At 40.1% G+C, this 17,214-nt stretch overlaps 1 protein-coding gene across 1 annotated transcript in view; it reads right to left on the bottom strand.

The window, feature by feature from the left end:
* The window catches only part of LOC311517142 (palmitoyltransferase ZDHHC11-like), a gene marked incomplete at its 5' end in the record, with an annotated part of 88,803 nt that overhangs the window by 26,800 nt on the left and 44,789 nt on the right, over nucleotides 1-17,214 (bottom strand). Inside the window, 4 exon segments of the mRNA XM_084621708.1 lie at nucleotides 5,463-5,618; nucleotides 7,089-7,213; nucleotides 9,902-10,003; nucleotides 10,964-11,142. Coding sequence (XP_084477834.1) covers nucleotides 5,463-5,618; nucleotides 7,089-7,213; nucleotides 9,902-10,003; nucleotides 10,964-11,142 — 562 coding nt within the window.

Below are 17,214 nucleotides of genomic sequence, written 5' to 3'. Positions count from 1 at the left end.
GCAACTCTGCCTACATATATGATTGGTATTCAAGATGGTGATGGAACATGAAACCAGATGAGATTCATGTGGTTTTACACTTCAATAAAACTTTCTTTTGCCAATTTCTACCATCAAGTCTCACACAGTAACCGAATACTGGTACATTTCCACAAGAACAAGGAAAACGTAATGGATCACGAGTCTGATTTCTTTTTCTCATCCCTTGTCTCTGATCAATACATTTTGAAATGAATACAGTTAAGGAAAAACAAGTGATTTAACTTTTTACATCTGCTTGCTGTACCAGTAGTTCTAGCAGATTTGGAAGAAAACCAAGCCACAAATTTCTTGCTCCCCCATTCCTAATCAACAGCAACAACAGGCCAAGCAGCCTGAAGACAAGAGGAAAAAAATCCCTGATACCTTTTTAAGAAAGTTCTTTCACCATTTCCTGTAGCAGATTCTGTGCAGGCTGAAGCATTGCTCTAGAGAAATAGGCTGTGTACACAGGCACCCCTGAAAATTTTTCCCAATGTACACACATCAAACCCTGTGGGGCCATGCCCACTGCAGCTGATGGCCCCAGCACCTTGCCTGCCCGGTCTGTACCATCATCAGCCCTTGCCTTCTAGCCCGGCCCACCCAACTGCAGTGTTACTCCCCATCTTGAGAGAGGATGCAGGCTGTTGGAAGTGGGGCAAGGACGGGCAGGCCCCTGGGGTCGGGGGGAAGCCCTGGTGAGGAGGAGTAACACTGCCTGCTCCACTGCTCCCGGATCCTTCATCATGACAGAGGGGCTGTGAGGCCAGAATTGAGCGGCATTGCGACCCACACCCCTATGCATGGAGATCACAACACCATTCACACAGTTTTGGTTCCACTACCCCCTTGTCACAACAGAGACCTGGTGGGGCCAAACCTGAATGGGTAGTGGGTCAGCCAGTGTTGCTCCTCCTTTCCACTACCAGAGGTATGCACGATTGCAGGCCCCACTGCATGGGTACCTGGAGCATGGGACCAGACATCATGAAACCCCTCTTTTTTTCCCCTGTACCAAAGTTCTGTTTGTGTCAGGTCTGGGTGACCTCATTATCCTTAAAATGGACATTTCTACACAAGGATTTTCAGCAAGTACCTTTGCATTCCTTCTGGAAAGCAAGTACAACTGACTTGGTTAGTCTGTTTGGTAGTTCCCACCCCTGGACAATCCCTGTGCTTGACTTGTGGATGAACTGGAAGTGGTTGTAAAGATCTGCAGGAGCTTGATAGGAAATTACTGGGTAATTCTGCCAGGTGTTTGTTTGTTTTTTAAACCAGAGTATTTTCCTTTTTCCTGCACTTGCGGAATTCCTGAGGCCATTTTCACCGTTCCCTGTTGTCACTCTGTTGTTTTCTTTGAGCACCTCACAGCCAACTCAGCTGCCCTTGAGTCTAAGCCATGAGCCCAGTGCAGCTCTCCCTGGCTCCATGTCGGGGTCCCGGGAGGAGAGACATATGTGGGGGAACAGTTGAAGAAGCAGCCCCACATTTGTCCCCTAACTTTGGGAGCAGAAAAAGAGGAGCTGTGGCAGAGTTTAAATGTGTGTCCAGTTCTGGGATGTTTGAAGGCCCAGAAGAGGCTGCCCTGCAGCAAGGAAAAGAGCCTCTCTGGGGGGCATGAGGTTCAGGTGACTCAGGAGGGGGCTTCCTGGCTTGGAAACATGCTGCCCACAAAAGCAGGAGATAGAGCCATAAACCTGTTAATACCCTGCCCAGCTACAGGAGTCCTCTCCCATGAGTGACTCCAGGCCCATTTTTCTTTATTTCGGGGCACTGTGTAGCTTTCGATCCCTGCTTGAGAGAGAAATAGACCTGTGGTGAACAAGCAAGCCCCACATATAGAGGGATGACACCACCAAAAGCGTTCATTGTATTGTCTCCACCTACTGGCTGGGAGGTACTATTCCCAAACATTTGCATTGATTGACCAAGAATCAGCAAACTTCCCTCTAATCATAGCCTGGCTAAGAAAAGTAGATATAAATGCAAGTATACAACAGTGTAATCTTAAGTTGCACTAAAATATAAATGTTTTTTTCTTTGTCAATGCCTTTTACATATACTAGTTTATTCTTTTTGGGTGCATTGCAACAATTAAGTGCACATATCTCAGTGCTTCAAAACGTTAGAGTGGAATTATGTAGTCTCAGTAGCAATTCCATAGTTAAGGTGTTAAGACTTTTTCATAAAGCTAAATTTTATACCATCTGTCCTCTAACATCCATCAGAAAGTGTCTTTCCACTTGAATTTTTGTATGGTTGATGTCCTGACAGAGAAGAAGCATGTACTCTAAAGCTAGAGATGGACTATGGCCATTTAAGATCTGAAACCTCCAAAAATCACTAGTATTTCATTTTGCATAAAGTTTAACTTATTTGCCATCTCACATAAACAAATAAAAACAACAACGTTAACCTACAAATTCCAAATGTGTTGCATTTACTAATCCTTAAGGAGAGTTAGCAAACAAGGTTCTATTAAAAACTTTGCTGGGAAGTTAACTGAATACTGTGTGCACTGTAGGGAAAAACATTCCAAGTGCTTCAGAAATTCTTCACAAAAATTATAGCTTTCATCAAGAACCATGCATAGTTTTGAGCATCATAAGAACTTTTATGCATGGATAGACATTTATGACTAGATCATAAGCTACAGTGACAAATCCTGTATTGCAGAGAGTTCTATTTGATGACACAATAAGTCACTTCCATCTCTTCTACAAAGGAGAACTGACATGAAAAAATGAATCATAGCATTAGGTTTGCATTTATAGCAAGTGATTTCAAAGGGTGATTGTGGGAACGTACTATACATTTCCCAATTTTCAAACGTTTGTTTGGAATTCAGATGTTCTAAAAAATGTATGTTAAAATAAATAAATCTTTATTTACCAGCTTTACTAAATTAAAGGTTTTCTGGGAATAGAAGTTTTGTGGCTATTAAATTCAAAGAATATTTGCAATGGTGTGAATATCGTGGATATTTAATTATATCCTCCAACCTACCTACACAGTCCAAACAGTTAATTTTCAAGAGGTATGTGAATATCTGTTTCAACAGGTATGGATAATTTTTAAACGTATCATGCTTTGCCAAAGCAATCAAAGGATGATTAAAAAAATATTATAAAAGTCAAAGTCTGATTTGTTGAGTAGTCGCATGACTATGGCAAAACATTGTCAAGAAGCACATTTGAAAAGGTCAAACACCTTGGTAATAATTATTTTAGTACTACCCCATACTCTGGACTTTAAAAAGAAAAACATGAAGAAAGCTAGGCTACCAGTGAAGTACTCTGGTACCTTTAATCTGATCAAATACAGTAAGAAGGGAAGAGAGTCACCGTAAAAAGCATAGAATGCTGTGGATTTCAATAAAGAGGCACCCATGTCACTGGTAATTAATCAATCGGTTTCCTTCGTGAAAAACAAGAAACACTCAAAAGCTCCCAATTTTTTTTTACTTAGGTAAAAATATCTACACAGAGGAAAAACATTACAATTAAAGTATGGAATGCAGCTTTGCAAAGCACGCTGTATAAGAGAACCTTTTAACGTTTAGTGTACTTCTTGACATGCCAATATCTAGAATGCTTTTCCAGCTCAGATATTTCATGGTGGTAAAAATGTCTTTGCTCTGGAAAAGGAAAGATTTGAAGCTGGTTGTGTTTACACCAGGGGTGAGATTCTGTGCTATGCCTCAAAAAGAGGTGCGGCACAAAACTTGCAGTCCAGGGTGAAGGTAGGCTGTGGTGGCATTAAAAGCCACCTTTGTGCCCTTCCAATCTGGGCAGATACAGGGTCTGGAGAAGCCCCTGGGGTAGTTAGATGGGCCCCCTTGGCTCTCTGAAGTTTAACAGCAACGTCCCTGGTCTGCCTTCTGGGCCACAGTGGTGCTTGGAATTTCTGCAATTCAGTGTGTCGTGGCCCCACCCCCAGCTCATTCCCCATGCCAGGGCTTGCAAAAGGGTCCTTGGAAGATGGATTCCTAGCTCTCTTTTGTAGTGTCTCCACTGGGAGAATTCTCCCCCAGCTGGAACCAGGGCTTTTAGGGCTCCTTTGTGCCACTCCAGTCCTTTTACCTGGCATAAGCAGGCTGGTTCTTCTCACCCCACATACTTGCAAAAACAGAAAGCACAACTGGCAAGATCAATTGGCCATATGATCAAGATCAAAACGCCATTACATCTTATATATCACTTCAACTGAAGTGCATTTGTGGAAGTGAGGCAGGAAGAGGTGATGATCAGGAGAGGGGTGGAAAGAGGGAGAAATAACCATAAAGTGAAACAAAAGCAGCAGAGAGGCCAACTAGGCAGGCTCAATTCATAAGTTTTGAAATTACATGTACTTCATATTATTTTGAAAACTAGTTAGGAAAACATATTTGAAAACAAAAAGTATAAATATTTTAAATGGAACTTAAAATGTATTTATTTGGTAACTGCAAGACGATGCATTAAGTGATGCACTGGCACTGAATATACTCTAGATGTTCTCCTCTACCCCAGTAGCATATAGAAACTTTCAACTTCACTGTACCTAAAAACATACGTTGGATGCATTTGCATTTTATCGTTAATGAACTGCTATGCATATCCACCAAAGCAGTGGACAATTAAAAATGAAACAAACAAATATTAAAGAAAATATTCTTCCAACACTTCTGAATGTCTGTATGTCAAACAACATGCAAATAAGAATCAAGTTCTTCTCTTTGGAAAACTGAAAAGTTGAAGGGACACAAGATTACAAATATTGGTCCGTATTGACCAAAGGAAGATACTGAAAGATAGTTAGCTACGCGAAAAGTATATATTTGTAGATTAATAGATTTTTAAGGCCAGCAGGGATTATGATTATCTAGTCACAAACTATCGAATTTCACCCCATAATTCATGCATCAAGCCCAGAACTTCTCATTGAACTATCATATCTTTAGGAAAGACACATAAACTTGATTTTAAAATGCCAAATAAAGAGAATCTTTGATCCCTCTTTAGACCCTCTAAAAGTAAACCCTTTAAAAGGAAGCAGAATTATTTCTTTCCATTTATAGGAAGAGTATACATTTCATTTTGTATGCAGGATTTTCCACAGGGGTGATGTTCACGCTTTGATAATTAAGCTAATTCAAATAATCAGTCTTCGTCTTTTTCTGTTATTGGTACATTTTCTGGCCAAACTGCATTTGTGCATGCAAAATGTAACGTATTATTGGGGACATAGTTGCCCAACACTTTTTGTTATAACTCTCTGTTATCAGTTGCTTATCACCAATGAGCTTTGGCCACTGAGGCTGAAGTTTTCCATACTTGGGTTTATAGATATTTAAAACAAATTAAAAAGATGGAACCTTTATAGTTGTTGATCGCAACAGACTGAGAAGGATGTTCCTGAAACAATCATTGCCCACCTGCTTATCGAGAAATATTACATACAGAGGTAAAGATGAAATATCAACAAGTGTCCCAGTAGCAGGAGCGATGCAATTCCCAGGAGCACAGTGATCACCGCTATAGTCAGGATTCCAGCTGCTGCAGTCTCCGCAGGAGCAACAGGAAGAAAGGCCAACCATGTGTTGTTTCCAATGACTCCTACCAGGGCAAAGTAAAGGGGGAAAATAAAACACTTCATCCTTCTGGTAATGGAAATAGGAAAAACCAAGTTACCCACAGTCTCTCCTACAGCTCAAGTAACTGTCCTTTAACAACTGGGCTTTTTGACGGTTCTTTGCACAAGGCTATTCACCTCTTATTTGTTTTGATTTAAAAAACTTTCTAAAACAGAACCAGAAGGATAAATAGACTTCCTAGCTCTGTTTACTGGGACTACTCATGGGTCCTCAAAAACTGAAGATTGGGGAGTGCGGGAGTGTAACAGACTGGGGGTAAAATTTTCGAAAGCAAGTAAGTGAATCAGGAGCCTAAGTCTACTTGACAGTCAATGGGACGTATGAGGCTAAGTACTTCATCACTTTTGAAAAATGGTACTTAGAGGTGCTTTTAAAAATTTTACCCTAAAGCACTGTCCCAACATTTCTGGAGATCTGGATTCACATCTTGATTCAGGTCACAAATCCAGTGGTTTGAGCCAAACCCAGCTCACAAAGCACTGGCTAACCATGGCACAATTACTTTCTGCTCAAATTGAATCTCAGAAATGGAATGGTAGGAAGGTATTACAGATCAGGATCAAGGTATAGCTAGAAGACTTATACAGGGAAGCTTTGCATCACACACATCTGGTTCCAGCAAACCCTCACTTGAATGAGTTTCAGATAGACTTATACTTCTCCCCCATCCACCCAACTAATTTCTGGAAGTCTAGAAGTCATACATCTCTCTAAATCTACTAAACATGTGGTAAATCATTTAAAATCGCCTTGTGTTTAAATCTCCATTTCCAGTGTTATGGAAGACAGAAAAATTGATATAAATATCTTTTTTAGATATTATGTATTTAAGAGTATTTCTCATAGAGCTAGAAACAAAATTTAGATTAGGCCAGTGGAATATCTGAGTAATTTAAGGGTATTTAAAAGCACTTTTACATTCTCTTTCTACATATCTACATGTCTACTCCTAAGACATGTGTGCAATAAAATTCCTCTAGTTGAACGTGAAGACAGTTTAAATGCATATGCTTTACACAGTAAGTTAGTTGACTACATAGGCAAAACACAGCAGCCACTGTGGGACCCAGAAGTCCATCATATACAGGGACTTGTTTTATTAAAGAACCAGGTCAGGAATATGGTGGTCTGTACATAGGGGTTATATTTCCTAATCTTGGGAAAAGGTATGAAATCTTTAACTTTCACCAAGAAAACCATAAGAGAGAGGCAGAAAAGAACTCACTTTAATTTCTCATCTAAAGAATGACCATCTTTAACATCCCCGCACCCTCCCAGCACTGCACTAGCGTCAACCAACAACCTTCTGACCAAGAAGTCCTATTGACATCTTCTTTCAATGAAGTTTATACATAACTGGATCTCTGGGAGCGTACCATTAGATAAACTACGTCAAAAGTACACAATATATTTTAAGTCAGTGGAAAAATACTTTCAAACTGAGGTGCTGTGCGTAGTTGTGCTGGATTCACAAAGTACTGGATGAAGACATAAAGGATCACCAGTATCAGGAGGAAGACACCAAGTACAGCAGAGGCAACAGCATTGAAGAAAAACCTATGTACATAAGAGAAACAAAACACTATACTCAGAGGATGACCAGGCATGCAGCTTCACAGAAATGAAGCTTTTGTGAACTTCCACTAATTTAAAAGAACAGTATTTGTTTATTTATAAAATATCTTTCAAGTAAAAAATACAAGAATGAAATTATATCAATCTCAGTTAAAATACTTCATTCACATCCCCAAACACACCCACCCCCACACAAATGAACACTTAACTCCCTCCACTCCTCACAGGCCATCCTCTCAAGCAAAAGCCTGTGTAACCTTATGCCTTTAGGCATCTACTGAAGGTAAAATAAATAATTGGGCTCTGTTGGTCCAGTGGTATGAGTTTCAGTATCTTTGGCTGCTCACCAAACATAGCCTGCCTCCAGCACCCAGATGTTTAAACCCGACAGCTCGTGTTTCTCAAATAAACTTAAGCCAATGGAATAGAAGAGGCAAATTTGTAAATTAGCCAAGAAGGAACCAAACAACATGGGACTTCCATAGATGAAAACAGACAGACAATCTGGGTTGTACCATGATAAGGGAACCAAGGTTCACCAGTGCTGTCAATTGTAACTTCAGTGGCTGTGATGGAAGAGAAGAAAACTTTTTTGTCTCCATTACAGCCATTGCATAAAACTTCAAAAGTGATTTATGATATGATCAATCAGATTTAGAGCTTGGTTTCTGTCACCAGCACTTAGCCTTCTGCTCTTCTCTTTCCATTACCTTTATCACAGGCTGCCTGAAGAAAAGGTTGACCTGTGAGGAAGGTGCAAAGCTGGGGGTATTAGAACTCTACTGACAGTAGAGGACAAATAAATCAGTGTCTAACTGGACCACTGAAAGAATAGCACACATGCATTGACATTGAATATTCTCCCTTAAAGAGCTCTGAAACCCTACTGGGCCACCTGTCTTTGTGGTTAAGCAAATAAAATGGTTCCACTGTACCAGAGAGAGCAAAGGGTAAGCCCTGATGCCAAACCAAAATGAGAACATTGACCACCCCCAACCCCTTCAAATCAGAGATAAAATCCAAAGCAAGCTAGCTTTAAATTTAGTGCCAAAACCCATAAGGGAGTGCCCCATGGATGTCATGGTACAATATGACATCTAAGGTCACTCCTGAAGTATCATCCACATTTGCAGTGGAATCACCCAGAAGAATAAGCCTCTGACTCCAACACACGGTTGTGGTACTTGGTCACAGCTACACTCTAAATCCCTTATCCATCCACTACTGTCCAATAAACCGTAATCTGTCTCAATAGGGTATATTCCCCCAGAGTATTTTATAATGGCAACAAGACTTTTTTCCACCCAATGACTCCCAGGCCATCTACAACACACCTGTTACATCATGGGATTGGAAGCTTATACCCCAGAGCCATTTGCTACTAGCCAGGGTAATGGGACAAGGTCAAAAGATTGTTCCAATCACCGACCAAATTAAAATAAATCCCTCTAAACATAGCCCCCATTCATCTCTCTAACATACACTAAAGAACCTCACCTACTTGTCATTTTCTAGAGTCTGTTTTGAACTGTGGCAAAACAAAGAACCACTCGAGTTACTGTGGCTTTACTACAAAATATAGATTTCAGTCATTTCCCACTCACACTCCTTTTGCTACTCTTCTGTTCAAACAATTCATCTTTTTCTTTTCCATTCAGCTTGTGGCATTTTAAATGTGAAGAATTTACACAATTTTCACCATAAATCATATTCAGGGGCTGAAGTAGCTCACATTTTGTTCTACTCTTTTTGTAAGTGCTCACATATATATCTTTATATATCCATAGAGTAGGTAGCAGGATCTCACTCTAGACCTTCTTTCCTCATGACCAATGATGGACTACTTTAAAATGGTGGGCTACTTTACAAACTGAAGACTGGCATGTAAAATTCAAAAACAAGGGGGATTTGGTAAAATAAATATCACATGGGTTTGCTTAGGTCTATTTTACCTTCCTTACAAGATATTAACTAGAATATTTCATGCCTAAGTATATTGTATGCATTTCTTTTCTTCACTCTGTTCTATATAGTATAAAATCCAATAAAAGAAAAAAGGAAATTAATTTCTTTACTGTATTGTTTTTGGACTGATGCTGCAAATTTGAATAAAAATGAAATGCCTATAGTACAACAAAAGATATTTTTAAAAGCACAAGTTTTATTAATTACAGGATAACAACAATACACTTAGTACAGATCAAACAATACCGGCTAAGGACACTTATTTAATTCAAAGATCAAGGCCTGCAAGATAAGAATTAACTCTCAAATTGGTAGGGGAACATATATCTGCCATAGCTATTGTGACTAGAGATAGTGGTCAAGCAACTTCATGGCTAACACATAGATTGGTACAGTGGACTTATTAGAAACAACTGCAAACACAGTAAAAACTAGATGTTTCTGGGCCATATGGAGGAGGAATGGGATATATTTAAAACTGATTTCCCAGGGAGGAGTCATTCACTTGACTTCATTTTTCCACCATTGAATAAAAGGCTGCTGACATAGGAATGCTCCCTCCAAATCAGCCAATCTCTACCTAGCAGTTAAATGTCCTCAAAGGGGGGTGGGGAGGTGGAAAAAGCATCTGGTTCATTACACTTAGCTTCCATTGATTTCTCATGGACAAATCAATATTATCAAAGCTAGCCCGTATTGGCTTACCAGTAATTTCTGCCTCCCACACAGTTATTGAGCCACTTACAGTGGTGATCGAAGTCCGCAATGCACTTATTACAGGCACTACAGTGTTTGGCTTTTGGCCCTCTAAAAACAAAAAGATATAAATAAAATGGAATAAGAATTAGTCAGCAAAATAGGCCACACTTATGGAGACATGGGTAGTCTCCAACAGACAGATGTCTTGTAACAGGTTTATATATTACCCCCAAAAAACAAAGAAATCACAAGCAGTCCAAGACCACATAGCCCTTCCCATCCCCCACAATTCCTCACCCCCTCGGCATTCTAATCAGGATTCCTCTGGCTGTCCTTCTACATGGCCTGTGCACCAGCAAGGAGAGAGAGTCTCCCTGCTCTCAGTTTGTGTCTGATACCCCAGGATCCCTTGGCGGGTGGGAGGAACGACTGCAGATAAAGTCCCAGTAAGGCTATGTCTACACTATGTCTTATGTTGGCATAAATGATGTCGCTCATAGGGGGGTGAAGAAATAATCTTCTCTCCCCTCCTGCCCACCCCCCCCCCAGCAACGTAAATTACACCTATTTAAGCGTTGGTGTGGACAGCATTATGTTGGCCGGAGAGTTTCACAGGGATGGCAAAAAGCACACCCCAGGGCAACCCTCCTGCCAAATTTCAAGTCCCTGCTCTGAAAGGACAGGCCCTCAGCAAAAAAGTTTTTGAGAATTTTTTTTTTTCTAAAAAACATGGACAGCACAATTCTCAGAAACAGACGAATCATGTTAGCTGAAACATTAAAATCACCCTGGAGCAAACCTCTGGTATGGAAAATTTCAGCCTGAAAGGTGAAGTCTGTGAAAGTTAAAAGCAATTGAAAATAGGATCTTATAAGGGAATTGTCAGGCAACTTCAACTATAGATGGTGCAAATTCAAAGCCACAAATTTCTTACTAACAGGTCAGTTTCTCTCCAATCTGGCCAGCAGGAAAATGACTTCACAACAGCAAAGAAAAATATAAAACATCTCTGGATTTAAAGAAAAACAATCCAGATCTTTTTGATATGTTTTTACTGCATAAACTTACACGTCAACTTCACAGAGATAACAGTGCTGGTTCTGAATGACATGCTTGTGCTTGCCTCTGTCAAAGACTGGCATGGGGCTGCTGTAGTTTTTCTTGGCCAGCACATTATGATCTGCTGGGTCAATGGTGATAGCAACAAGGTGAGCAACTAAGTGATGCACAAAAAGGACACCGATCACCTGCGTTATTGTTAGTTAAGGAGAAATTAAGTTTTGAGGATAAAGAAAACACGCAAAGATGAAGATCTAGGACGTACCCCTTTCAAAAGCTTTTGCCCAACACGTGTTCCTGTGCCATTTTAAGGACTCCCCCGCCCCCCTTATTCAGTGGTTGTATTTTTGAAGACAAAGGAAGGATAAACTGCACTATGACTTGTAAAATGGAAGAAATGTAGGTCTAACTTCCATGGCCTATGTTCCTTCTCTCCCTCGCCTCCCCGTTGCCGGTACGCATTTTCAATATTACAAATTATTAAAATGCATTTCAGTTTTACTTTATCTTAACAGAAGGGACAACTACCTTCCCCCCTCTGCGCCCCCCCTCCCCGCCACAGTTTTAACTAATAAGTGGCATGCCACAGTATCAGAAGAGTTAGAAACAGAAACCACCAGGTTTATCTACTAAGGGAGTTCAAATCCCCCTGACAATACAGGATTGTTCTTGGCAGCGCATTTTTTTGGTGTTCCGTCCGGGCTATTTTTGTAAGTCCCATGGCACTGGGGCCACCATTACGTCCTTTGAGAAACTATTCTACAGCCGCATAAAGCACATCTTCAGATTCTTTCCCCTAATTCAGTGTAATTTTGCCTCTGACCATTTCTATTCCTTGCCTATGAGTTGTGACAGATGCCTGTAATTACTGCCTAATATTTACAAATAGGCACTCCTTCAGACTTCAACATGAAGAAGTCCTCTGGACTTAACAGGGAACTAACTAACAAGGTTCTATTCAAGTTACTCTTGAAACCTTTTTAGACTCAATTCACCCCCTCCCAAGATAAAAGCCACAGAGGAAATCTTGGGAGAAAACACCAAGAGGATTTCAATACATTGCCCTGATAGGAATCATATTTTACCCACACTCCAAGGTTACCAACTTTCAATTTGATCACTAGTCTTGTGATATTTGTTTTTTTCCTTAAAGCCTCAGCTCCTGGAACCAGTTAATTAAGTGGGACTTTAGGAGAATGGGTTGGAAGCCACAAACCACAGACTATGGGACATGAACTGGCAGTCAGTAACTTACTGTTACCCCTTTCCTGAGAGGTAGTCATACCAGGCTTTGGAGTTACTTGTTAGAAATGAAGTTAGTGACAAAGATTCAGGGTATTTCTTATTCCCATTTATTTATTTACAAATGTTCACACAAGTCATGTTTACCTGGCATAGAGCAAACAGTTCCAAGAAGTTCAATTGCAAAAAAACCAAGTCAAACTATCGCCTGCAAAGCAGCTCCCTTTCTAACCCTTGATTGATCTGTGTCCCACTTTCCGCATACTGTCTTTTCCACATCTCCCTACACTCTCACCTGGTGAGCTTGTCATCCCCAAATCACATGGCATGACCACTAAAATTCCAAATACAGAGCATGAACACTCAGTCTCACCTGAACTAGCTAACCACTTTGTCTAGCTGCTTTGCAACATAAGAAAGTAGTTCAACTATAACCAGCTCCCCAAGTATTCCAACCTCTTGCTACAGAAGTTAATTGTGCAATCACTAAGTACTAACACAACAGCAAGAGGCAAATGGATTATCTTTTCGCACTGGCTGATTCTAGTGATGATTACCTCCCCACCCACACAATCCAAAAAAAAAAAAAAAAAAGTCAAGACGCCCCACCCTTGGGCACCACACAGTTAATAGATTATTTTGTGATAGGCTTAAGTCATAGAGAGAGTCATCAAACTGCTGCAGTTTAGTAAACGAGCAGAATTCATTTATGAAACATTGAGAGCAGCTGCCACACCATGTTTTTGTTTTGTTACCATGGTAGCAATTACCAATACTTTTGAAGAGAATGAACACTGTGACATGACAGAGAAGGACAATGGGAAGGTGTGTTTTCTTGACCAGAGCAGGAACTCTCATTGTGTGCCCCAAAGCAATAATTTCCTACATTGTTTAAAGTAGAATTCTTCTCTATTAGAAACAGAACAAGCACTGTATCACAGTGCTAGATCTGATTCAAGAGTAAGCAAAGCCCAGAGAGCTAGAAAAGAAGTTACAAGACTTTGCCTCTTCACAAGTCTGCACTACAGTTTCAACTTGGAGAACAGAAGATAAGGAAACTCAGTGTAATACAGAACATTTTTTGGTATGATACAGAACAAAAAATTTTCCTGGATATAATATTTCTAACAGAGCACTAATTTGGGTTAAATCTTCTTTCAAAGTTTTAAATCTTAGTCTCTGAGGCTGTCTCATAGGCAACATCAGGATATATTACATGACTTTTTTAAAGTTATTTTGAAAATGATATAGTCACAGACAAACAACCAGCAGAATTCTAAGGTGTCCCTGGCCTGTAAGTCTTCCTGCCTCAAGAAGGAGATAATGAAAAGCCTTTGTGTATGCATAACTTGATCAATTTTTCACCCAGCAGTTCTTTAAATAGTAATTTTTATCAATGATGTGTTTCCCAGGTTCAGGAGGAAGTAGCTCTTCTACATCCAACTGGTGATAGGTATCATCTAAGCATTCTTCAAAAAGCAGAGAGATTGAACTCCGAGTGCATGGGCCAAGAAATATACATACAATATACTCTTTTTTTAACCCCAATGCAGAGCATGCCACACGCCTCTCACCCCCTCAATACACACACCCTTTGTAAGGCACAGTTTGAACTCTGGATCCACTCCCAAATGCAGTTTCTTATTCACTAGAAGGGAGCAACTGGGAAGCTTGCAGGAACAATTGCTGAGAATGACCTGTAACCTGCCTTAACACAAGTTGTTATTGCCACAAAAAGCTTGCCAAAATACTTGTGTGTACCTGAGATTCATGAAGTATGCTTTGTATAGTCACACTTTTTACATCTTAGATATGCAGAAAATGTCACATTATTAAGTGCTCAATCTTAAGATTTCTTCTATTGAAGACTAAAATATTAGTTTTCCTAACCCATGTTTTTATGGAATTGCAGCACTTTATTATATAAATGTGTATTTTTAATATAAAAAGTGATGTATTCATATATATAATGCATACATATATACTTCACACTCACACAGCTACATTATATATGTACACACAGATTTCCTTGCATGTTACAAAACATAGGTTTTCCAGCTATCCCACTCATTGCATGCAAAATTCTTCTCAAAATGGTACATACAGTATCCAAAAATTTTCGTTTAGATAACCATAAGCTACATTAGACTATGCAGTATAGCCTGACACATCAGAAAGATAAACCCCCATGAAAAAACTGACCTACCAGGGCAGTCATAGCAACAAAACTTCCAATGATACATAAAGGCTCAGATCCTCAGCTGAGGTAAGTCGTTGCAGGTACACATAAATCAAAAGAGATATGCTGATTTACACCAGCTGTAGATCTATCCCAAAATTCTTAGACCCTATAAGATTCTTTTTTATTTGAACATAAAGAGGGGCAAAAAGTTTGTTTTAATAAGTTTGAACTCCTCATCTGACCTACCACTTTCTTCCACAAATGCAAATAAACCAATTCAGTTTGAAGCTGAAACATTTCTTACTTCGCTGTCAAAAACTAAAAATATAAATTTTATTTTCCATTGTTTCCCAAAATTTGGCACCAATATTTGGCAGTTCTTTCATTAGAAGTCTGAAATCTTTTGTCCTAGTTTGCAATTCCTGGACCTCATCAGGAAACATAACAACATGATGACACTTAAAATCAGCCTTCTTTTAGTTTTGAACTTGTTTCTAAAACACACAAGTTTGATTCTTGTTAGTTATTAGATTGAAAAACAATTAAAGTTCTAGAAGCCACTCTGTCTATGCACCCCTCTAAAATTTCTATATATTTGGAAACAAGAAGCTTTTTCTATGATTAAGAAAGGTTCAACTTTCACATTTAAAGCTGTTAATGATATTGACAGGGCCAAAAGAGGATTATCTTGATCAACTCCTCCTTAAAGTCTAAAAGGCAAAGGTTGGCAGTGCTGTATTTATTATGCAGAGGCTCCAAACTGATGCATAGCAACATTAGCTTGAACTATTGTACTGGAGAGGGTCTTATAAAAATCTGCATATTGGTTTTCATTTGATTGTGGTCTTTAAAGAGATCTGTATGATCTCTCTCAGTTTGTTCCACAGATATGCTGTAAATTTTTTAGTTATTATCTGAAATAAAATGCATAATTTGATCAGAACAACACATTGAAAATGTGATGTCCATGTGCTTAGTGTAACCCCTTTCTCACAAGATCTAGATGAACTAAATCCAGCCAGTAGATCATCTGCACAAGAGAAAGGACTCTTTTTTAGAGGAGGAAAAACCACTTCCAGACAGTCTCTCTCACCACTGCCCAGGTCACTGGGATTTAGCAAGCAACTCCTTCCTTAGTTCTATATTACCATGAAAAGGCCTTACCTTGGGAAGTCTTTCAGAGAGGGAATGACCCCCAACTTTAGTCAAATCAAGATTAAAAAAAGCTGTCAATTTATCGAAGTAACGGGAAGGCAGAGAAGGGAAGGCAGAAATACACTTCTGTCATACTTATTAAAAGAGGAGGGGAACCTTCTCTAAATGAGAAAAAAAATTCCAAGGATTCTCAGGCTCCCCGAACAGTCATTTATTTTTCAGATCTTTCAGGAAACACCCACCTGAACCTCAGGGCAGTAGCCCTTCCTTTTCCCCAAACAAGCCTTAAAATCCACTCTCTAACATGCAAGAATATCAATTTCCTTAACAACCAACCAACCACCACCAAAAAAAAGCCCTCCATTGCTTTGTTCCAAGGACCCTCCCCCCGGCTATGACAGCACCAGCAGGACCCAGTAAGGACCGCGGCAGAGTGGACTTCAGCAAGGCTCTTATTCTTTTCAAACATGTGAACATGGTATGCAAACTGAATTTAACAGCTTTTTTTTTTTTTTTTAAAAGGAATTCTTATTTCCTATGAAGTAGGAAAAAACAAAAAAATCTTTGTTGTAAGATTATATTGTGTTTCCCACGTAAATCTCACTTTGACTAGTAGATGAGATACATGGCACCACTAATGCATTGTTTTCCATTATAAACACATTTGACTACACATGTATTTTATCCCTTACTGTAAGAGTTATCATGCTGTTATAAGAATACTGTATTGACATCATATCACTTCCTAGCAACAATCTGTGTTTAGTATATAAACAGTACATAAATTACTGGTGTATTGATGCTTTCCCTTTCACAACATTGTTAACTTCCACCCCCATCTCCACCCTTGCCATCTCAGTCACAGGAATTTCAAACCAGTTTGAAAATGTCCCTGTTTGGAGGTACTATAGAACTCAAGACCCCGATTCACGATATAATGAAGAGCAAGCACTGTGTAAAGTAATCTGATTAGAAGCTGCTACATGCTACTGAAAAGCTCACTATAAAAATGCTAGCATTTTGTAAGTTTGCTATCCATTCTGAGCAGTTACTCCTGAGTTGCGTTTTGATTCTGCAATGTTCAGTCAAGGAGCACTGCAAGTGAAAAGTACACCACAGAGTTGTGCCCCAAGTCTCTTTTGCATTAGACCAGTGGGGGGACGGGGGGGGGGCAATCTTTCCAGCCTGAGGATCAAACAGAAGATTTCACAAAGGTCAAGGGGGCTACAGTTGGTACTTGGGAGCAGATTTTCTTTTCTGTTCCACTCTCTTTGGAGCACGCAGGCCGTGGCCACACTTCAGAGCTCAGAGCGCTGCGGCTGCTTTGGCGCAGCTATGCTGCTGCTAGTGCGGACGCTCCAAGCCGGCGGGAGAGAGCTCCCCCATCCGGCCCCCGTGAGCGACAGGAGCTATGTCGGTGGAAGAAGCTCCCCTGCCGACATAGTGCTGTCCACACCAACACATAGGATGGTGTAATTTACATCACTGAGGGGGTGGCTTACTCACACTCCTCAGCGACATAACTTATACTGACTTAAGCTGTAGCGTGCACATAGCCTTAAGTCCCCAGCTGGGGATTTCTCAGCAGGTGTGGAAACAGCGTAGTGTGCTCCTACACCTCTCTCTCCCTACAGCCCCTGGCACAGAGGGCATCCCAGGGTCATGAGGGAACGGAGAAGGG

The sequence above is a fragment of the Lepidochelys olivacea genome, assembly GCF_965140295.1.
Source record: "Lepidochelys olivacea isolate rLepOli2 genome assembly, chromosome: 2".
Classification (NCBI taxonomy): Eukaryota; Metazoa; Chordata; order Testudines; family Cheloniidae; genus Lepidochelys; species Lepidochelys olivacea.
Note: the sequence above shows the minus strand (reverse complement) of the source record. Positions and strands in the feature narration are given on the sequence as shown.